Genomic DNA, 24,511 nt, shown 5'->3' with positions numbered 1-24,511 from the left:
TTAAGAACAAATTCTTCAATGATGGTCTACCCCGGCCAAACCCGGACGACGCTGCGCCAATTGTGTGCCACCCTATGGGACTCCCAATCACAGCCAGATGTGATACAGCCTCAAATCTAATCAAATGAAATGTTATTGGTCACATACACATGCTTAGCAGATGTTATTGTGAGTGTAGCGAAATGCTTATGCTTCTAGATCCAACAGGGCAGCAGTATCTAACAGGTATAATCTAACAATTCCACAACAAATCCTAATATCTAACAAATTCCACAACAAAACCTAATACACACAATGAAGTAAAGGAATGGGATAAGAATATATAAGTATAAAATATATGGATGAGTGGTGACAGAGCGGCTAAGATGCAATAGATAGCAAAGAATAGATAGTGAAGTTCGCAAAAGTGGCAAAATGTTTTGTGGACAAAAGTTTTGAGAATGACACAAATATTCATTTTCACAAAGTCTGCTGCCTCAGTGTCTTTAGATATTTTTGTAAAATGTTACTATGGAATACGGAAGTATAATTACAAGAATTTCATAAGTGTCAAAGGCTTTTATTGACAATTGCATGAAGTTGATGCAGAGTCAATATTTGCAGTGTTGACCCTTCTTTTTCAAGACCTCTGCAATCTGCCCTGGGATGCTGTCAATTAACTTCTGGGCCACAGCCCATTCTTGCATAATCAATGCTTGGAATTTGTCAGAATTTGTGGGTTTTTGTTTGTCCACCCGCCTCTTGAGGATTGACCACAAGTTCTCAATGGGATTAAGGTCTGGGGAGTTTCCTGGCCATGGACCCAAAATATTGATGTATTGTTCCTGAGCCACTTAGTTATCACTTTTGCCTTATGGCAAGGTTCTCCATCAGGCTGGAAAATACATTGTTCGTCAACAAACTGTTCCTGGATGGTTGGGAGAAATTGCTCTCGGAGGATGTGTTGGTACCATTCTTATTCATGGCTGTATTCTTAGGCAAAATTGTGTGTGAGCCCACGTCTTTGGCTGAGAAGCAACCCCACACATGAATGGTCTCAGGATGCTTTACTGTTGGCATGACACAGGACTGATGGTAGCGCTCACCTTGTCTTCTCCGGACAAGCTTTTATCCGGATGCCCCAAACAATCGGAAAGGGGATTCATCAGAGTCCAATCCCTCTACCTTTTGCAGAATATCAGTCTGTCCCTGATGTTTTTCTTGGAGAGAAGTGGCTTCTTTGCTGCCCTTCTTGACACCAGGCCATCCTCCAAAAGTCTTCGCCTCACTGTGCGTGCAGATGCATTCACACCTGCCTGCTGCCATTCCTGAGCAAGCTCTGTACTGGTGGTGCCCCGATCCCGCAGCTGAATCAACTTTAGGAGACGGTCCTGGCGCTTGCTGGACTTTCTTGGGTGCCCTGAAGCTTTCTTCACAACAATTGAACCGCTCTCCTTGAAGTTCTTGATGACCCAATAAATGGTTGATTTAGGCGCAATCTTACTGGCAGCAATATCTTTGCATGTCAAGCCCTTTTTGTGCAAAGCAATTATGACTGCACGTGTTTCCTTGCAGGTAACCATGTTTGACAAAGGTAGAACAAGCGCCACCCTCCTTTTGAAGCTTCCAGTCTGTTATTTGTACTCAATCAGCTGGTCCTTTTGTGGCAGGGCTGAAATGCAGTGGAAATGTTTTTTGGGGGGATTCAGTTCATTTGCATGGCAAAGAGGGACTTTGCAATTAATTGCAATTCATCTGATCACTCTTCATAACATTCTGGAGTATATGCAAATTGCCATCATACAAACTGAGGCAGCAGACTGTGAAAATGTATATTTGTGTCATTCTCAAACCTTTTGGCCATGACTGTATACATTTGAGATGAGTAATGCGAGATATGTAAACCTTCTTAAAGTGGCCTTATTAAAGTGACTAGTGTTCCATTTATTAAAGTGGCCAATGATATCAAGTCTGTAGTTAGGCAGCCACCTCTCTGTGCTAGTGGTGGCTGTTTAACAATATAATGGCCTTGGGATAGAAGCTGTTTTCAATCTCTCTGTCCCAGCGTTGATGCACCTGTACTGACCTCGCCTTATGGATGGAAGCGGGGTGAACAGGCAGTGACTCGGGTGGTTATTGTCCTTGATGATCTTTTTGCCTTCCTGTGACATCGGGTGCTGTAGGTGTCCTGGAGGGCAGGTAGTTTGCCCCAGGTGACGCGTTGTACAGACCGCACCACCCTCTGGAGAGCCTTGCGGTTGTGGGCGGTGCAGTTGCCGTACCAGGTGGTGGTACAGCCTGACATGATGCTCTCAATTGTGCACCTGTAAAAGCTAGTGAGGGTTTTCGGTGACAAGCCACATTTTTTCAGCCTCCTGAGGATGAAGAGGGGCAGTTGCGCCTTCTTCACCACACTGTATGTGTGTGTGGACCATTTCAGTTTGTCGGTGATATGTACAACTTTCCACCTTCTCCACTGCTGTCCCTTCGATGTGGATATGGGGGTGCTCCCTTTGCTGTTTCCTGAAGTCCACAATCATCTCTTTTGTTTTGCTGACATTGAGTGAGACATTATTTTCTTGACACCAAATTCCGATGGCCCTCACCACCTCACTGTAGGCTGTCTTGTCGTTGTTGGTAATCAAGTCTACCACTGTGGTGTCGTCTGCAAACGTGAGGATTGAGATGGAGGCGTGCATGGCCACACAGTCGTGGGTGAACAGGGAGTACAGGAGGGGGCTGAGAATGCACACTTGTGGGGCCCCAGTTTTGAGGATCAGCGGAGTGGAGATGTTGTTTCCTACCTTCACTACCTGGGGGCAGCCCATCAGGAAGTCCAGGACCCAGTTGCACAGGGCGGGGTCGAGACGCAGGGTCTCAAGCTTAATGATGGGTTTGGAGGGTACTATGGGGTTGAATGCAGAGCTGTAGTCAATGAACAGCATTCTTACATAGGTATTCCTCTTGTCCAGATTTTGACAAAGCAAAGCAGTTCGACACATACAACAACACAGAATTACACATGGAATAAACAAACATACAGTCAATAATACAATAGAAAAAGTTTACACACAGCATGTGCAAATGAAGTAGGATAAGGGAGGTAAGGCAATAAATAGGTCATGGTGGCGAAGTAATTACAATATAGCAATTAAACCCTGGAATGGTAGATGTGCAGAAGATGAATGTGCCAGTAGAGATACTGGGGTGCAAAGGAGCAAAATAAATAAATAAATACAGTATGGGGATGAGGTAGTTGGATGGGCTAATTACAGATGGACTATGTACAGGTGCAGTGATATGTGAGCTGCTCTGACAGCTGGGGCTTAAAGCTAGTGAGGGAGATATGAGTCTCCAGCTTCAGTGATTTTTGCAGTTCGTTCCAGTCATTGGCAGCAGAGAACTGAAAAGAAAGGTGGCCACATGAAGAATTGGCTTTGGGTGTGACCAGTGAAATATACCTGCTGGAGCGCGTGCTACGGGTGGGTGCTGCTTTGGTGACCAGTGAGCTGACATAAGGCGGGGCTTTACCTAGCAGAGACTTGTAGATGACCTGGAGCCAGAGGGTTTGGCGACGAGTGTTAAGCGAGGACCAGCCAACAAGAGCGTACAGGTTACAATGGAGGGTAGTATATGGGGCTTTGGTGACAAAACGGATGGCACTGTGATAGACTGCATCCTATTTGTTGAGTAGAGTGTTGGAGGCTATTTTGTAAATGACATAAGTCGAGGGTTGGTAGGATGGTTAGTTTTACAAGGGAATGTTTGGCAGCATGAGTGAAGGATGCTTTGTTGTGAAATAGAAAGCTGATTCTAGATTTAATTTTGGATTGGAGATGCTTAATGTGAGTCTGGAAGGAGAGTTTACAGTCTAACCCGACACCTAGGTATTTGTAGTTGTCCACATATTCTAAGTCAGAACCGTCCAGAGTAGTGATGCTGGACGGGCGGGCAGGTGCGGGCAGTGATCAGTTGAAGAGCATGCATTTAGTTTTACTTGCATTTAAGAGCAGTTGGAGGCCACGGAAGGAGAGTTGTATGGCATTGAAGCTCGTCTGGAGGTTAGTTAACACAGTGTCCAAAGAAGGGCCAGAAGTATTCAGAATGGTGTTGTCTGCGTAGAGGTGGATCAGAGAATCACCAGCAGCAAGAGCGACATCATTGATGTACACAGAGAAAAGAGTCGGCCCGAGAATTGAACCCTGTGGCACCCCCATAGAGACTGCCAGAGGTCTGGACAACAGGCCCTCCGATTTGACACACTGAACTCTATCAGATAAGTTGTTGGTGAACCAGGCGAGGCAATCATTTGAGAAAAAAGGCTGTTGAGTCTGTCGATAAGAATGTGGTGATTGACAGAGTGGAAAGCCTTGGCCAGGTCTATGAATACGGCTGCACAGTAATGTCTCTTATCGATGGCGGTTATGATATCGTTTTGGACCTTGAGCGTCGCTGAGGTGCACCCATGAACAGCTCTGAAACCAGACTGCATAGCGGAGAAGGTATGGTGGGATACAAAATGGTCAGTATTCTGTTTGTTAACTTGGCTTTCGAAGACCTTAGAAAGGCATGGTAGGATAGATATAGGTCTGTAGCAGTTTGGGTCTAGAGTCTCCCCCTTTGAAGAGGCGGATGACCGCGGCAGCTTTCCAATCTATGGGAATCTCAGACGATACGAAAGAGAGGTTGAACAGGCTAGTAATAGGGGTTGCAACAATTTCGGCAGATAATTTTAGAAAGAGAGGATCCAGATTGTCTAGCCCGGCTGATTTGTAGGGGTCCAGATTTTGCAGCTCTTTCAGAACATCAGCTATCTGGATTTGGGTGAAGGAGAAATGGGGGAGGCTTGGGTGAGTTGCTGTGGGGGTGGAGGGCTGTTGACCGGGGTAGGTATGCCAGGTGGAAAGCATGGCCAGCCGTAGAAAAATGCTTATTGAAATTCTCAATTATCGTGGATTTATCAGTGGTGACAGTGTTTCCTAGCCTCAGTGCAGTGGGCAGCTGGGATGAGGTGCTCTTATTCTCCATGGACTTTACAGTGTCCCAGAACTTTTTTGAGTTTGTGCTACAGGATGCACATTTCTGCTTGAAAAAGCTAGCCTTAGCTTTCCTAACTGCCTGTGTATATTTGTTCCTAACTTCCCTGAAAGGTTGCATATCACGGGTGCTATACCCACTGTGACTATTAAAACCTTCCCTAACCAGAAACTGTGGATTGATGGCAGCATTCGCACAAAACTGAAAGCACATACCACCGCATTTATTCATGGCATGGCGACTGGAAACATTGCCAAATACAAAAAGAAGTTGTTGAATTTGTTTGGAAGCGAGACATCAATGTCCATGACAGGGCTGGTTTCTTTTTGTAATCCGTGATTGTCTGTAGACCCTGCCACATATGTCTTGCGACTCCACTTTGTCTCTATACTGACACTTTGCTTGTTTGATTGCATATTGGAGGGAATAACTACACCGTTTGTATTTGGCCATGTTTCCAGTCGCCTTGCCATGATTAAATGCGGTGGTACGTGCTTTCAGGTTTGCGCAAATGCTGCCATCAATCCACAGTTTCTGGTTAGGGAAGATTTTAATAGTCACAGTGGGTACATCTCCTATACATTTTCTTATAAACTCACTCTTCGAGTCAGCGTATACGTCAATGTTATTCTCTGAGGCCACCTGGAACATATCCCAGTCCACGTGATTGAAGCAATCTTGAAGCATGGAATCCGATTGGTCAGACCAGCGTTGGATAGACCTAAGCATGGGTGCTTCCTGTTTTAGTTTCTGCCTATAGGAGGGGAGCAATAAGATGGAGTCATGGTCGGATTTGCCAAAAGGAGGGTGGGGGAGGGCCTTGTATGCAACGCGGAGGTTAGAGTAGCAATGGTCGAGTGTGTTACTCGCTTGTGTACTGCAATCAATATGCTGATAGAATTTAGGTAGCCTTGTTCACAGATTAGCTTTATTAAAATCCTCAGCTACAATAAATGCAGCCTCAGGATATATGGTTTCCAGTTTGCATAAAATCCAGTGAAGTTCAATGATGGCCGTCTTGTTATCCACTTGTGGGGGGATATATACGGCTGTGACGATAACCCGAGGAGAGTTCCCTTGGAAGATAATACGGTCAGCATTTGATTGTGAGGAATTCTAGGTCAGGTGAACAAAAGGACTTGAGTTCTGGTATGTTGTTACAATCACACCACGAGTCGTTAATCATGGAACATACATCCCTGCCCTTCTTCTTACCGGAGAGATGTTTATTCCTGTCGGCGCGATTCACTGAAAATCCCGTTGGCTGTGCGGCCCCTGACAGCATGTCCTCAGCTAGCCTTGTTTCCGGATATCTCTTTGGAAAGCAACTCTTACCCTGATTTTGTAGATTTTGTTAACTAGGGACTTGGACGTTAGCAAGTAATATACTCGGAAGCGGTGGGTGGTGTGCGCACACCCGAAGCCTCACTAGAAGATCACTCCGGCACCCTCTACTGCGGCGGCGTTGTTTTGGGTCGGCCTCTGGAATCAGTTTAAATTCCCTGGGAGGTGCAGACAAAGGATCCCCTTTGGGAAAGTCGTAATCCTGGCCGTAGTGCTGATTGTGCTGGTAAATTGACGTCTCTCTGATATCCAATAGTTCTTCCTGGCTGTATGTAATATCACTTCAGGATTTCTGGGCTAACAATGTAATAAATAATAAATAAAAAACAAAACACTGTACCGTTCCTAAGGACTAGAAGCTAAGCTGCCATCTCTATTGGCACCATCTTACTTTTGATTCTGGATTTGAACCAGGGACTGTAGTGACACCTCTCACACTGAGATGCAGTGCCTTAGACCGCTGCGCCACTCAGGAGCCCATTATATATGGCGGTGGCTGCAGATCCAACTTTTCTCAGACATTCTTTTCCCTGACTAAAGGTCCAAAAGCTTCTGCGAGTGTGTTTCTTTACCTCTACTTTACACAAACCTTTTTGTGGTCTCCTTCCCTTCACATTTCCCACTGATAATCGTGAATTCATTTTTCAAGTTTTACTGGTGAAACCAACCATTTGATCCCGTTCAGTTTCATGGGGACATTCATTTAGAGCTTCTTGAGTTATACAGTGTTGTTTCGAAGTAGCCTACAGTGTTGTTTCGAAGTAGCCTACAGTGTTGTTTCGAAGTAGCCTACAGTGTTGTTCTGATTGAGGTACCGAGAGCTAATTTTAGAGCCATTGGTGTTAACAAACTGTGGTCTAGCCTACCTACATATTTTGCCTAATGGTGGCTGTTGAGTTTTGTCCACATGAGATAAAAATGCAGTGTCGTTTCTGTCTTACAGTAACGCTATACCTGCTATTATATTCGGTTCTGTTATGTAGAATACAATCATTATGTGATCTTGCAGACATGGATTCAGCTTTGATCTAACTTTTAAACAAGCCCCATTAGCTAGAGTAGTCTGTTCTCCACAAGTAGAGCAGAGACTGCATAAATTAGAGAATAAACACATGTGCAGAACGTGATCCACACATGCGCAGAAGCTTCCGGATCTTTAGACTGATGAAAAAAAAGTCATGGAAAAGTTGCTTCCGCATCCATTCTGCATTATATATCAGGAGAAAGTATCAGGAGAATCAGGAGAGTATAAGGTGAAATTCGCAGTGCACGGACTCTCCACCCACGCCAGGCTACAGAGGCCACGTCATACTCACCGGCGTAGAGCCTGCCACACGGGCAGTTGCCATATGCTTCCATATGCTTTACATGATAAATACATATCAAGTTTATAGCTACTGTAGCTTGTAGCAAGACATACCCGTATAGAAAGATCACGGACTGTTGATGGAGAGAGGAAATAACAGACAATGTATCAGCTTTCAACATGGATGCTTTGTGTTATCATATTTTATGCTATACTCTAACCTTGTACCTGGCCATGGGTGCAGCTACCCCAACAATTTCTGTGGCCGATGCTTTATTGCTAACATACGTTATCCACAGTTCAATTCAGATGAAATCAATTCCCTCCATTTTTTTTTACAACAATGTTTTCATGGAGACCCATTGCAAGCCAAGGGTGTGGAGAATTCCATTACGTTATCAGGTTGAACGGCTTACTGAATCATATAACCGAAAACTCATTAGAAGAATATAACAAATCCCAAGGCTAGCTTCACACCCCCTCAACCCCTCTAGTCTGTCCACCCATAAATTTCAATTATCCACCCTATAAGAGAGAGTGTGAGGGGGAGGGAGCGAGGGAGTGAGTGGGGAGAGGAAGAGAGAGAGAGAGTGGGGGGGGTGGAGAGATTGAGGGAGGCAGTGAGGGAGAGAGGAGGAGGGAGGGAGAGAGGGGGAAGAAGATGCAGGAGGAGGAGGAAAGATGGATGGATGGAGGGAGGGAGGGAGGGAGAGAGGAGGGCAGAGAAAGTGAGGCAGAGGGATGGAGTGAATGAGCACGTGAGGGGGAGAGGAAGGGAGAGAGGGAGGAAGATGCAGAGGGAGGAATAGACAGAGAGAGAGAGGGAAGGAGCGAGGGAGGGAGGAGGGAGGGAGGGAGGGAGGGAGGGGGGAGGGAGGGAGGGAGGGAGGGAGGGAGGGAGGGAGGGAGGGGCATAGAAGGAGGAAGAGAGAGTAAAAAAAATATATTTCCATAATTTCCATCATATATTTCTCAATCTCATTTCAACGGAATCTCTTGGGTCTGGGGTCTTGGGTCACATCTATGATCTCTTGGGTCAAGGCACTGTACAAGCCCCAAAGATAGCTGTGTATCAGACCACTGCTCACCACAACCAAGGTCTCTGTCTTCTTTTGTGAATACCAGACACGAACAACAGCACCAGCTGAAGGTTAGATGGGATTTGGCCTGGAGGAACTGTAAATCCCCAAAAGTTTGCATTGACCAGAGAGACAGAGAGAGAAAGAGAACAGAGAGATCCAGACAGATAAAGAAAGTTGGGCTAAGTGGTGATTATGATTTTGGAATGGGTACTTTTTTGGTGGAAGATCTGCCGCTGATTCAGGTCTTCTTCAAAGTTATGTCACTTTTAGTCCAGTAATGTTAGTCAGTGTCCCATCAACTAGTACCAGAATATTGCTGTAGCTATTTAAAGGACATATATATTTTAGTGTTCCACAGGCCCACAGTGCCCCAAAATATCAAAGCGAAAACAGTTTTTTAGAATTTTTGAAAATGTATTGAAAATAAAAAACAGATACCTTATTTACATAAGTATTCAGTCCCTTTGTTACGACACTCAGGTGCATCCTGTTTCCATTGATCATCCTTGTTTTGACAACTTGATTGGAGTCCACCTGTGGTAAAGGCAATTGATTAGACATGATTTGGAAAGGCACACACCTGTCTATATAAGGTCCCACAGAAAAAACCAAGCCATGTGGTCGAAGGAATTAACCATATAGCTCAGAAACAGGATTGTGTTGAGGCACCGATTTGGGGAAGGGTACCAAAAAATGTCTGTAGCATTGAAGGTCCCCCTCCATTATTCTTAAATGGAGGAAGTTTGCAACCACCAAGAATCTTCCTAGAGCTGGCCGCCCATCCAAACTGAGCAATCCCCCTGAGAAGGGCCTTGATCAGTGAGGTGACCAAGAACCTTATGGTCACTCTGACAGAGCTCCACAGTTCCTCTGTGGAGATGGGAGAATCTTTCAGAAGGACAACCATCTCTGCAGCACTCCACCAATCAGGCCTTTATAGTGGCCAGACGGAAGCCAAAGGACTCTCAGACCATGAGAAACAAGATGCTCTGGTCTGACGAAACCAAGTTTCAACTTTTTGGCCTGAATGCCAAACGTCATGTCTGGAGGAAACCTGGCACCATACTTACAGTGAAGCATGATGGTGGCGACATCATGCTGTGGGGATGTTTTTCAACGGCAGGGATTGGGAGACTAGTCAGGATTGAGGGAAAGATGAACGGAGCAGTGTACAGAGAAATCCTTGACTAAAACCTGCTCCATTGCGCTCAGGACCTCAGACTGGGGTGGAGGTTCATCTTCCTCCAACAGGACAATGATTCTAAGCACGCAGCCAATACAACGCAGGAATGGTTTCAGGACAAGCCAGAGCCTGGACTTGAACATCTCTGGATAGACCTCAAAATAGCTCTGCAGCGAGGCTCCACATCCAACCTGACAGAGCTTGAGAGGATCTGCAGAGAAGAATTGGAGAAACTCCCCAAAAAAAGGTGTGCCAAGCTTGTAGCGTCATACCCAAAAAGACTTGAGACTGTAATCACTGCCAAAGGTGCTTCAGAAAAGAAAGTACTAGGTAAAGGGTCTGAATACTGTAAATGCCCAAAATTCTAATAATCTGTTTTTGCTTAGTCATTATGGGGTTAAGTGTACAAAGCATTAAGTACACCTTTGTAATATTGTGTCACACCCCCTTTTACCCTCAGAACAGCCTCAATTCGTCAGGGCACGGACCCTACAAGGTGTCGGAAGCGTTCCACAGGGATGCTGGCCCATGTTGACTCCAATGCTTCCCACAGTTGTGTCAAGTTGTCTGGATGTCCTGTTCATTTTTGATGCACATGGGAAACTGATGAGCTTGAAAAAATAAGCAGCGTTGCAAACCGTTGCACCTGACATCTACTACCATACCCCACTCAAAGGCACTTAAATGTTTTGTCTTGCCCATTCACCCTCTGAATGGATGAACAATACACAATCCATGTCTCAATTGTCTCAAGGCTTAAAAATCCTTCTTTAACCTGTCTCCTCCCCTTCATCTACACTGATTGAAGTGGATTTAACAAGTGACATCAATAAGGGATCATAGCTTTTACTTGGATTCCCCTGGTCAGTCTATGTCATGGAAAGACCAGGTGTCCATAATGTTTTGTACACTCAGTGTAAACTGTATATATATATATATATATATATATATATATATATATATATATATATACAGTTTATATATACACTGTATATGTACACTTAGTGGGCAGTTTATATGGTACACCACACCGTTCAAGAAAGTGGTTAATTCCTACAGACAGTAAATCACGTGGCCGTGGCTTGCTCTATAAAGCAGGCGGACAGACATCGAGGCATTCAGTTACTGTTCAGTCGAACGTTAGAATGGGGAAAACAGGTGACCTAAGCGACTTCGAGATTGGTATGATCGTCGGTTCCAGTATCTTGGAAACGGCTGGCCTCCTGGGCTTTTCACACACAACAGTGTGTAAGGTTTAACGAGAATGTTGCAACAAACAAAAATCATCCAGTCAGTGGCAGTCCTGTGGACGGAAAACAGCACGTTGATGAGAGAGGTCGAATGAGAATATTAAGAATCATGCAAGCTAACGGGGCCACAATAAGAAGATGCAGAACTACATCTTGGAACGCACAACTCGTCGGTCCTTGGATGGGCTATTGCAGCAGACGACTACAACAGGTTCCACTCCTATCAGCTAAAAACAAGAAGAAGCCCCAATGGGCATGCCATCACCAACACTGGACAAAAAAAAAACATTGCCTGGTTCGAAGAATCCCGGTTCCTGTTGCGTCATGCTGTTGGCAAAGTCAGGATTTGGCTTAAGCAGCATGAGGCCATGGCCCCTTCCTGCCTGTTGTCACAGTACATGCTGGTGGCAGTGGTGTAATGGTGTGGGGAATGTTTTCCTGGCATGTTAAGTCCCTTGATACCAGTTGAGCAATGTTTGAACGCCACACCTTGCAGAATTCATGCCTACAACAAAAATCAATCTGTTCTGGATGCAAAAGCGAGGTCTGACCTGGTACTAGATGGGTGTACCTAATAAATTAGATGCGTGTCATATGACCTTTTGAACCTGCATTATTCAGAAATTAAGATGGGTGTTTTTATGGAACATTACTGATGACAAACTTAACTGACCCACTATTTGTTTTGTGTCCCATCTATGATCTGTTATCGATACTAGAATATTGCCTTCGCTATTGCCTTAGCTATAAAGATTAATATAAAAGCTATAAAGCTTTATGTTAAGGAATATTACTGAGGTCAAAATACCAGACCCATCATTAGTTTCCTTTGCAGCTGCAAAGGAATACACTGCCAACCCGTATATCAGCTGCCAAACTGTATATCAGCTGCCAAACCGTATATCAGCTGCCAACCCGTATATCAACTGCCAAACCGTATATCAGCTGCCAATCCGTATATGAGCTTTAGGAGGCTGAAACTGCACTTAGGCAGTAGGGTGGCTGTGTGCCTGTACACTTATATAAATCATCCTAAATTCATTATTGGCGCCAAGAGAATGTTGTCCTTGTCACATTAATTTCTGTTTTCACTTACAGCCGTTGAAAATGAGCCAGCTGGCGAAATCTGGCACATTTACAGAAATGTTGGTTCAACAGTAAATGCCCCAAATAGTCATATTATACTGAATTATTTATTTCCTCACCCAGCCAACATATTGAAATATGTCCCAGTCAGATAAACCAAGTCAAGTCAAGTGAATCACTTTCTACAGTGATTTCTTTACAACAAAAAAAAAACTATTATGATGAGAATAAGGATGATGAAGATGAGGAAAATGACTTAATTATTTTCTTACTTCCAGGATGTCGGATGATAGGATGTTGGGAAACTTGACTCTTTGGTCAGCGACGCCAATGTTCCCGCCAGAGAACTCCTCCTTTAACTCCTCCCTCCCTCCGTCATTCACGGACTGGGAGGCACCCACCTTCACCGCCGCTGCCCGCGTCCGCGTGGCCGCCACCATGGTCCTCTTCGTGTTCGCTGCCTTCTCCAACCTCTCCGTGCTGATCAGCGTGGCACGGGGCCGTGGGCGCCGCCTGGCCGCCCATCTCCGGCCACTCATTGCCAGCCTGGCCTCTGCAGACCTGGTGATGACGTTCGTGGTAATGCCGCTGGACGCGGTGTGGAACGTCACCGTGCAGTGGTATGCCGGTGATACCATGTGCAAGCTGCTGTGCTTCCTCAAACTGTTTGCCATGCACTCGTCTGCCTTCATCCTGGTGGTGGTCAGCCTGGACCGACACCATGCTATCCTGCACCCGTTGGACACGCTGGACGCTGGGCGAAGGAACAAGAGGATGCTGCTCGTTGCCTGGGTCCTCAGCCTGCTCCTGGCCTCCCCACAGGTGGGTGTACATACAGTAGCATCTACATCGTTCTCAGACTACAGCAGAACAACATGAATAGTCAATTAGTAAGCCCTGTATTGATGGCTGATCCACTATCTTACTAGGCTGTTATCCACATTGAATATCACTCCATTTCACTATGGTTTGACTTCACTGAATCATTTTGCGCCCGCATTCAATTAGTCATTTGTGCCTATGTTTGTAATGGTTATGCATAACAATGCAGTCCATGACTGGATCATCATTTACGAATCAGAAAACCAAATATTTTGATCGACAACATTTTTCCACAAGGGTCTTAAACTAAACCATAGTTTCTTAGAGGACTACTTTCTAGCTGATCAAAGAGTCCTTCTACTGGAACAGGTCCAGACTGAATCAGTGTATAGGAGCAATAGTGAAATGGAGAGCTATTCAGTTTGGATTCCGGGCTAGTAAGATAGCAGGGCTGCAATCGATCATAAGTTGGTCACTGTCTTCCTCACACAATAGAGCATACAGTCAGTGATCTGCCAATCAAATTAAGTCCTATGGGTAGGTGTGTGGTGCATTGTGAGGAAATGATCTCTCAGCTAAAAAGAGAGCATTTTTAAGGTTGGTGTATTCAACTGTAATTCTATAGGACAAACACACCAGTTCTTGATTGTTGGCTGTAGTAATGTGAGTAGAATGGCTTAGAAGAGGAAGCAGCTGAAGCAGTCGTCAGCTTGGTAACAAAGTGTTTCTCTGGTCAAATAAAATGATCAAATTGGCTGAGGTCAGCTGCATATTGATTATAGTCCCACCCCATTCCAAACAGTAGGGCTGTGAATGATATAAGCCTTTACCCACCCTGACAGGTAGGGAGACAGAAGGCAGGGAGGGAGAGAGAGATTGCTTTCACTCAAGTGTATATACAGTGCATACGGAAAGCATTCAGACCCCTTGACTTTTACCACATTTTCTATGTTACACCCTTATTCTAAAATGTATGAAATTGTTTTGTCCACTCATGAATCTACACACAATACCCCATAATGACAAAGCAAAAAAAGTGTTTTAGATTTTTTTGCAAATGTATAAAAATTAAAAGTATTCAGACTTTACTTGGCTATTACAGCCTTGAGTATTCTTGGGGATAACTCTACAAGCTTGGCACACCTATACTTGGGGAGTTTCTCCCATTCTTTTCTGCAGATCCTCTCAAGCTCTGTCAGGTTGGATGGGGATCATCGCTGCGCAGCTATTTGAGGTCTCTCCAGTGACGTTAGATCGGGTTCAAGTCCGGGCTCTGGCAGGGCCACTCAATGACCATGGTAGACTTGTTCTGAAGCCACTCCTGCATTGTCTTGGCTGTGTCCTTAGGGTCATTGTCCTGTTGGAAGTTGAACCTTCAGCCCAGTCTGAGGTCCTGAGCGCTCTGGAGCAGGTTTTCATCAAGGATCTCTCTGTACTTTGCTCCGTTCATCTTTCCCTCGATCCTGACTAGTCTCCCAGTCCCTGCCGCTGAAAAACATTCCACAGCATGATGTTGTCACCACCATACTACACATTAGGGATAGTGCCAGGTTTCCTCCAGACGTGATACTTGGCATTCTTGTCAAAGAGTTATCAGACCAGAGAATCTTGAGTCTTTAGGTGCCTTTTGGTAAACTCCAAGCGGGCTGTCATGTGCCTTTTACTGAGTGGCTTCCGTCTGGCCACTATACCATAAAGACCTGATTGGTGGAGTGCTACAGAGATGGTTGTCCTTCTGGAAGGTACTCCCATCTCCACAGAGGATCTCTGGAGCTCTGTCAGAGTGACCATCAGGTTCTTGGTCACCTCCTTGGCCAAGGCCCTTCTACCCCGATTGCTCAGTTTGGCCGGGCGGGCAAGCTGTAGGATGAGTTTTGATGGTTCCAAACTACTTTCATTTAAGAGTGATGGAGGCCACTGTGTTCTTGGGGACCTTCAATACTGCAGAATTGTTTTGGTACCTTTCCCCAGATCTGTGTATCGACACAATCCTGTCTCGGCTCTCTACAGACAATTCCTTTGACCTCATGGCTTGGTTTTTGCTCTGACAACTGTGGGACCTTATATAGACAGGTGTGTGCCATTCCAAATCATGTCCAATCAATTGAATTTACCACAAGTGGACTCCAATCAAGTTGTTGAAACATCTCAAGGATGATCAATGGAAACAGGATGCACCTGATCTCAATTTCAAGTCTCATAGCAAAAGGGTCTGAATACATTTGTAAATAAGTTATTTCAGATTTTTATGAAAATACAACAACCGTTTTCACTTTGTCATTATGGGGTATTCGGTGTAGATTGATTAGGATTTGAATTTATTTAATCAACTTTAGAATAAGGCTGTAAAAACAAAATGTGGAAAAAGTCAAGGGGTCTGAATACTTAATAAGGCACTGTATATATTAATTCATTTGAGATGTATTGTCAATTGGTCTTGATAAAGAAAGCATGTGGATTTTTTCAATTTTACTCCTATTCAAGCCATTTTTCTTTTGCAATATTTTTGTATTTACATGTATTTCATGCCAATAAGCACTGATTTTGAATTTGAATTGAGAAATGAGGGAGTAGATTTCATTCCATGCTCACAGATCAATTTGTGACTAAAAGTACAGTACTTTGGACACTCAATCAATTCCATTTGATTTGATTTGAGTTCAGCGTTTAAGGCCCCACTGCACTGAGAGAAAATTGCTTTCCCTCCCTGCATGGCTAGATTTCTGAGTGTCCACTCTTTTGTTACTGTCACAGAGAGAGAGTTTACCACAAATCCAATCCCCTTAATGTCAGCGCCTCGGAGAGATGACATTTCTGGTTGTCAGTGGACACAACCTTGGAGGTGCTAGTCAGTGGCTGTTGTTCCAAATGAACAGGAAGAAGGGAACAACACAGGACTTCTGCTGTAGGAGGGAGGGAGAAACACAAGGCGGGGGAGTCAGTCGACAGTGGACAAGGGAGAGAGATGTTAGCTCATAGAAAGGAGGGTGGGTGGTGAGTTGTGGAGAGGTCAATATGGCCCCTTTACCAACCTCACATACACACTTGACATGGATGGCCATTCCATGGGAAATACATGTTCCAGGTTAAGCAATTAAGTCAACCCATCTTATGGTGACTGAACACAGCACTGGTGACTGTGCCTGTGAAGAGAAATACATGGATTATTGAATCCATCTAATTTACTATGTACGCAGGCACGCACACATACACACACACACACTTTAAATGATGATAATCATGGAGCAGATATTATGTGCAGACAGAAGCCATCTCATATTGAGTGTTTCCATGTTTAGGATTGGTGGAGTTGGTCAGTGGTTCAATTCATTCAGCACAAAACCTGGTTGAATCAACATTGTTTTCACATCATTTCAACAAAATAAATCTACTGTATGGGATGACATTGAATCAACGTGGAAAACTGAAAGAAAAGTAATCAATTTAAGGGAATTTAGTATTTTTTCTCACCTGATTTTGAACCTAAATCCAATGACATGGTGACAGTTTTTGATGAATTCATGTTGAATTCATGTTGGTTGACTTTACCAAATGTACACTGAACAAAAATAAAAACGCAACATGCAACAATTTCAAAGATTTTACTGTTTAATCTGCTACTTGATATGCCATACCTGTCAGTGGGATGGATTATCTTGGTAAGGAGAAATGCTCACTAACAGGGATGTAAACTAATTTTGGCACAACATTTTCGAGAAATAAACCTTTTCTGCATATTGAACATTTCTGTGGTCTTTTATTTCAGCTCATGAAAAATAAAACGAACACTTTATATTTTGCGTTTATGTTTGTTTAGTATAAATTGAATTACATTTGTGCCCAGTGGGAGGTGACTGAAAGCCGATTTTATTAGCACTTCAGTACAGCAGAACGGTGGCAAAGTGTACCCTCAAAGGCCCTCATCAAAAACACTGCCAAAAATAGAATAGCGAAGTGAATCTCTCCCAGCAGGCAAAACTGGTTGCAGTGATGTTTTTCTGACATCTTCTGTAATGTCATGGTATACTATTTGTAAAAGTTTTCAGAAAGAAACATCTTTACCTAGGTGTAATACTGCTGACTTTTCTACAACCAGAAACTTTTTACATTCATAAGTCATTATATTTTCTCGACTTTTGTCTGCTACGATAGCTATAGATATGAGAACATTATGATGGAAGGTGTTACACGGGAAGGGAAGCTATTATCTTCTGGTTCCCCATGCCATTTGCATTTGTGTAATTATTGGAGATACGTGTGTCTGAGAGTGATGTCTGCAAACAGTGCCTTCAGAAAGTATTCACACCCCTTGAATTTAAAATGGATTAAAAAAAATAAAAAAATTCACTGGCCTGTCGTGTCTTTGGCATCATTAAACTGAAGACTGTTTAGTTTATCAAATCAATTCTCTGTAATTATTATTACGTGATTAACTAATCAGGTAGATGTAACTAACTAGGAAGTCAGGGAACCAAGGAAAATATTCAGATTACAAAGTTATAATTTTCCTAATATAACTTTCAGATATTTTAATACCTGATCAATTAGTCTTCTAATTAATGAATTATTATTTACCTCACGTTAGTCTCATTCCAAACGTCGTAAATTGTTGGTTATCTGCACAAACCCAGTCTTCACTATGAGTCATTAATACATCAATTGTCTCAATAATTTATTTATTAACTAACTAAATAATCACAGAAATGCACACACAAACAAACAAGTAGATATGGTTACAAGGAAATGATAGGAGAATGTGCCCTAGTGGGCTAAACTGGCATGGCGGCTTGTTAGACAAAGGGACTGAGAAGGGCACGAAAGATAAGATACTACAAAGTTGATAATTATAACAATTGAAATGCTAATCCTTTGCACATGAACGCTCACTCATTCGGGAATAATTGCAATCAATATATATATTCACGCTCAGTGTGTCGTTGTTATCTCTGTTGGAAAGTTTGTTTCTGTTGGAGAGTTTGTCCGCCCTCTCTCTCTCTGCCATGGTTAGAATAGATAGTTCAGAGTAACATTCAGTGATGTTGTTATAGAATAAATGTTTCGCCGGTTGTCGGCCTTCGCGTTCACAGGTACATAATTCCTAGCTGCAGACTAGTAATTAGTGTCAAAGATTTGTTCTTATTCTGTCGGTATCAATAGTCTCAGAGTTTAACCACATGGTATGGTTAAGATTTCAGCAATCTACTCAAACCTTAGCCCTCTCATAATTGAGAGAAGCATGGTCTGAAGGGAATTCCTCCTGGTGGGGGTTATATTCGTATCACTTGAAAGGGGCTGTCCCATGACACCAGATCAATGTCTGTGCTCATGGGGCGGGCCAATGACTTAGTTAACTTTAAAGGGAATTGGGTTCCCTTTCATTAAACAGTTTAAAATCACATTACATAAGTTCACAAATAGTTGAATCTTTACTCATTCATTTTATACAACAATTAGATGCAAGCCTCATAACTGAGACTCTTGTATAAACAGGGTTATGGAAATGTGGCTGCATTGTCTCTCATGAGTTTCACAAACATTAAATGAAATGGACCGGTCGTAGCTGGATTCTTCCCCGACCGTGTACACCTTTTCCAAAACATGTACATTGTTCATTTCTCAAGTTCTATGCTGGAGAAGAGGTTCCTTTGTTCTCATGTGAAACCTTTTCTCTCTCTATACTGTCTGGCCATGAGGAAGAGAGTCTCCTCCAGGAATTGACGACCTGAGATAACAGCAGTCTGGGTGTAGGCGAGAGAGGGGGGAGGCACGCTATACCCAAAGAGGGCCACGTCATGACACCCCATAATGTCAAAGCGAAATTATGTTTTTCAAAATGTTTACATGTGAAAAGCTGAAATGTCTTGTGTCAATGAGTATTCAACCCCTTTGTTATGGCAAGCCTAAATAAGTCCAGGAGTAAAAATGTGCTTAACAAGTCACATAATAAGTTGCAACAATAGTGTTTAACATGATTTTTGAATGACTACTTAATCTCTGTACCCCACACATACAATTATCTGCAAGGTTCCTCAGTCGAGAAGTGAATTTCAAACACAGATTCAACCACAAAGACCAGGGAGATTTTCCATTGCCTCGCAAAGAAGGGCACCTATTGGTAGATGGGTAAAAATTTAAAAAAGCAGACATTGAATATCCCTTTGAGCATGGTGAAGGTATTAATTACACTTCAGATAGTGTATCAATACACCCAATCACTACAACGATACAAGAGTCCTTCCTAACTCAGTTGCCAGAGAGGAAGGAAACCACCCAGGGATTTCACCATGAGGCCAATGGTGACTTTAAAACAGTTGCAGAGTTTAATGGCTGTGGTAGGAGAAAACTGAGGAAGTCTCACAACACTGTAGTTTCTTCACAATACTAACCTAAATGACAGAGTGAGAAGAAGGAAGCCTGTACAGAATAAACATATTCAAAAACATGCATCCTATTTGCAACAAGGCATTAAAGTAATACTGCAAAAAAAATTGGCAAAACAATTCACTTTTTGTCCCGAATACAATGTGTTGTATTGGATTTGCCCCAAACACACATTACGGAGTCCACTTTCCATATTTTCAAGCATAGTGGTGACGACATCATGTTATGGTTATGCTTGTAATCGTTAAAGACTGGGGAGTATTTTTAGAATAAAAAATAAAGGGAGTTACAGTTTTGACTTAAATCTACTTGAAAATCTATGGCAAGTAACAGAACTCAGGATAAGGCCCAGATGCAGACAGCTAGAGTCACATATGTTTATTGACCCAAACAGGGGGCAGGCAAAAGACTTGGTTTCCTCTATCGTAATCGCTCCTCTTTCACCCCAGCTGCCAAACTAACCCTGATTCAGATGACCATCCTACCCATTCTAGATTACTGAGAGAAAATGTATAGATTGGCAGCTAAGGGTGCTCTCGAACAGCTAGATGTTCATTACCATTCGGCCATCAATGCTCTTTATAGAACACATCACTGCACTCTATACTCCTCTGTAAACTGGTCATCTCTGTATACCCGTTGCAAGACCCACTGGTTGATGCTTATTTATAAAACCCTCTTAGACCTCACTCCTCCCTATCTGAGATATCTACTGCAGCCCTCATTCTCCACATACAACACCCATTCTGCCTTATAGGACACATCACATTCTGTTAAATGTCCCCAAAGCACACACATCCCTGTGTCGCTCCTCTTTTCAATTCGCTGCAACTAGCGACTGGAACGAGCTGCAACAAACACTCAAACTGGACAGTTTTATCTCAATCTCTTCATTCGAAGTCTCAGTCATGGACATTCTTACTGACAGTTGTGGCTGCTTTGTATGATATATTGTTGCCTCCACCTTCTTAACCTTTGTGCTGTTGACTTTGCCCAATAATGTTTTTACCATGTTTTTGTGCTAGTACCATGTTGTGTTGCTAGTACCATGTTGTGTTGCTACCATGTTGTTGTCATGCTGTGTTGTCATGTTTTGCTGCCTTGTTATGTTGTTGTCTTTAGGTCTCTCTTTATGTAGTGTTGTGTCTCTCTTGTTGTGATGTGTGTTTTGTCCTATATTTATATATTTTGTATTTTTTTTTAAATCCCAAGCCCAGTCCTCGCAGGAGGCCTTTTGCCTTTTGGTGGGTCTTCATTGTAAAGGAGAATTTGTTCTTAACTGATTTGCCTAGTTAAATAAAGGTTACATTTAAAAAATACATTAAAAAAAGACAGGTCAAAGGCAAGCAGAGGTCCGTAATCTAGGGCAGAGTCAATAAGGTACAGAACAGCAGGCAAGCTCGATTTTTATTTATTTGATCCATTTTGAAATTGAGGCTGTAACACAACAAAATGTGGAATTCGTCAAGGGGTATGAATACTTTCTGAAAGCACTGTAGCTGACAAAGCCAAAGATAATACGCTGATTAACATTGATTTGTGTGCGTCCTTGTGCATTTAATTGATATTGAGTGCTGGTGATGGAGGAAGTGGAAAACAGCGAGCAAGAAGCGCTGTGTATGATAGTCTGTCATGAATTGCATGAAATACTGAGAAAGTGCAAGAATTTGCCTTAATAGCAAATGATAATACAGCAAAGGGAAGAAAACAATGTTATGCTAGTTAAAATATATATTTATAAACTATTTGAAACCTAAACGCATTGACAGTTAATTTCCTCCATTCCAGATAGGAATGCAGGACCAGGGTAAGATGTGAGAGCAATAAGAACCCTATCTATGGATCATAACTGGAGTGAAGATAATTAATTTGTTTCCAGCCTCAAGAGTAAAAAAGTATTGGCCTAAACATTCACAAAAGCACCCATGGGCTATCACACTTGTGCTCAGTGTTAAAATAGAGGAGCTGGCAGCCTGTTTAGTTGGTGTGGAGCAGCAACAGTCGAGACAGTCAGTAGATCAGATGTAAAAATGGGTGGTATTTATTTACCATACAGGTAATGGAGGAGATTGGATCCAGTGGTTGAATTGACAAAATATACAAATGCAGAAACATTATACCAAAAGAGCTAAGAAAAATATATACTTAATACTTAACTTATATTTATAAACATAAGCATTTCCAATAAACAGTTAAAACACCCCAAAATGGGAGAGGCACGCAACCTGTGTCAAAAGTCATGAACATGACTGGCGATCTGTGTTTTCTCAGTACTGTACAAGACGACTGTATTACACTGTATTATATTACAGATTCCTGATACGCTATAACAAGGCAATTTAAAAACGATAGAGATAAAAAAAAATGATAGAGATGTATGCTTTAGGACCTTAGTCTTCACATTAAATTCATATCTGTTATATCATATCACATCTATGTCATATCACCTCTGGTGCAGAAATGGTTTTGAAAGGAATCATCATTCTAACAGATTAGAATAGATTGATTTTGCACTAGATTTCTTAATAGGCCATTCAAAGGCTGCTGAGTGCGTAAAATTGTCCGTCCTATGTTATTATACTTTTATTCACCCCATTAACATGTGTATGTATAGTAATTCTGTACTTCTTAATGCATCATTGCCCTCATAACTGAGCGATCAATTTACCACACCAGGAGACCAAGTTAACGTGGTATTTCATTTCTGATGGGCGCTACATGAATGTACAGCCAGAGAATGGGCCCCACCCTCTGAGGGCTAAATTCAATCCGTATAGCGGAAGTTCAAAAGCGCAATTGGAATTTAAAGGACATTTCTGATTGAGCCGGATTATGCATTGTTTACTGGGAATGCAGTCTTTAAACTTCAATCACACTATAGCGCTGAACTTCTGTGATACGGATTGAATCGAACCCAGAGTCTCATTCGTCTCTACGTTTCTTCCCTCTAGGGAGCTTTTCCTTGTCACTGTGCCTTGTATGCGCTTTGCTGGTAAATAGTTCAGGTTTACTTTAAAGACCTGTTGCTGTCAAGGGGGCTTGAAATACATTTTGTATTGATTGATTAATAGACCTTTATCATGATTTCTCACTACCCGTTTGTTCTTTCTTTATCTCATAGCTGTTCATTTTTCGAGCAATCAAAGCCGAGGGAGTGGAATTCACTCAGTGTGTGACGCATGGAAGCTTCCACCATCGCTGGCAAGAGACGGTCTACAACATGTTCCACTTTGTCACGCTTTATGTGTTCCCCCTGTTAGTAATGAGCTTCTGCTACACCCGCATCCTCATCGAGATCAGCCGTCAGATGCACAAGGGCAAAGGTGTGTGTCTGTGTGTGTGTCTGTGTGTTAGTGTAAAAAGTGAAGAGACTATGCACACTGCATTCTTTGCTTTTGTGATATATTTGACTATTGGACGTTTCAACAACACATACTTGATTGTCATATTTAGAGCCCAAAGTTGTTACTTTCCACATGATCTGACCAAGAAAATCTCTTATTTTTTTGTACCTTTATACACCGAACACCTTCCTAATATCGAGTTGCCCCCCCTTTTGCCCTCAATTCCTCGGGGTATGGATTCTACAACATGTCGAAAGCGTTCCACAGGGATGCTGGCACATGTTGACTCCAATGCTTCCCACAGTTGTGTCAAGTTTGCTGGATGTCCTTTGGGTGGTGGACCATTCTTCATACACACAGGAAACTGTGTGCTTTGCAGTTCTTGACGCACTAAAACCAGTGCACCTGGCAACCTGTTCAAAGGCACTTAAATATTTTTTCTTGCCCAGTCACCCTCTGAATGGCACACATACACAATCCATGTCTGAATTATCTCAAAGCTTTAAAAAATCCTTCTTTAACCTGTCTCCTCCCCTTCATCTACACTGATTGAATTGGATTTAGTGATACAAATAAGGGATCATAGCTTTCACCTGGTCAGTCTGTCATGGAAAGAGCAGGTGTTCCTAATGTTTTGTACACTCAGTGTTATAATCTCACTTTTTGTACATCTAATACATGAATCAATCAGCCATAGTCAGGTCCTGATCAGGTTACATGGTCAGGAAAACCCAGAGCTCGTTATCATCAACATCTTCAACTTACATAGTACCATTCCATATCTCCTCACATACTGTGTGTATCTGTTATCACTTCAGGTGGGGAGCCGTGCCTGAGGCGAAGTGGTGCTGACATGATCCCCAAGGCGCGAATGAAGACCCTGAAGATGACCATTGTGATCGTGGTGTCCTTCGTGATTTGCTGGACGCCATACTACCTCCTAGGCATCTGGTACTGGTTCCAGCCAGCCATGCTCCAGGAGACACCCGAGTACGTCCACCACGCCCTTTTCGTCTTCGGAAACCTTAACACATGTTGCGACCCAGTGATCTACGGCTTCTACACGCCCTCCTTCCGGGCTGATCTGGCTGATGTGGTCGCCTGCTGCTGCCGATCGCAGAACATCTCCCCGAGGTCCTTGGACCGCCTGGCGTGTCGGAGGGGCAGGGCAAGCAGAGAGGCAGAGTCTGACAATCCCAGTGGCGACCAGCCAAGTGGAAACCTGGGGTAGACATCCGTGGGCCTCTTGTTCAACTGCAGTGTAAAAAAAAATACATATGTTGATTTAACATACAATTGTAAACCAACCAGCTGCAATATGATTGTGAGTTTGCTCAACATTTGGGCATACAGTATACAGTAGCTGAAGTAACATACATTCTCAAGTTGAATTGTATGTTCACTCGACTTTGAATTTTAGGTTGAGTAAACATACAATTTAACTAGAAAATGTATTTAACCTTATTTGCATATTTCCCTGAGTGCCTTGCCTTTTGAGTGAATTGTATTTACCACCCATGACTGTATTTGTTAGCGACATAGACATGGTTGATGTATTCAAAGGTTTTCAGTACTGTAGCTATCCCCAAGTGAGTGTCTAAGTGAGTATGTCATCTTTAAAATGTAACTATTTATGATAATATATTGTATAAACCCTAACACAATGGCCTGAAACTGTTAGGTGGGGAGCCGTCACA

The 24,511-nt window shown here is 42.9% G+C and overlaps 1 protein-coding gene across 1 annotated transcript; it reads left to right on the top strand.

The window, feature by feature from the left end:
* The first annotated feature begins 12,546 nt into the window (after positions 1-12,546).
* LOC115131510 (gonadotropin-releasing hormone II receptor-like) lies at positions 12,547-24,186 on the top strand. Its single transcript, XM_065020449.1, has 3 exons — positions 12,547-13,089; positions 22,592-22,793; positions 23,633-24,186. The coding sequence occupies exons 1-3, from the start codon at positions 12,547-12,549 to the stop codon at positions 24,043-24,045; spliced, it is 1,158 nt and encodes a 385-aa protein (XP_064876521.1). The 3' UTR covers positions 24,046-24,186.
* Positions 24,187-24,511: the final 325 nt, after the last annotated feature.

This window comes from Oncorhynchus nerka, linkage group LG7 (assembly GCF_034236695.1).
Source record: "Oncorhynchus nerka isolate Pitt River linkage group LG7, Oner_Uvic_2.0, whole genome shotgun sequence".
NCBI classification, from domain to species: Eukaryota; Metazoa; Chordata; class Actinopteri; order Salmoniformes; family Salmonidae; genus Oncorhynchus; species Oncorhynchus nerka.
Note: the sequence above shows the minus strand (reverse complement) of the source record. Positions and strands in the feature narration are given on the sequence as shown.

Excerpts from the sequence above, each read along its gene's own strand:
- LOC115131510 (XM_065020449.1), top strand. The coding sequence starts at position 12,547 with ATGTCGGATGATAGGATGTTGGGAAACTTGACTCTTTGGTCAGCGACG. Across the intron at positions 13,090-22,591 it reads TGCTCCTGGCCTCCCCACAG|CTGTTCATTTTTCGAGCAAT; the intron begins GTGGGTGTACAT and ends TTTATCTCATAG. Across the intron at positions 22,794-23,632 it reads TCAGATGCACAAGGGCAAAG|GTGGGGAGCCGTGCCTGAGG; the intron begins GTGTGTGTCTGT and ends TTATCACTTCAG.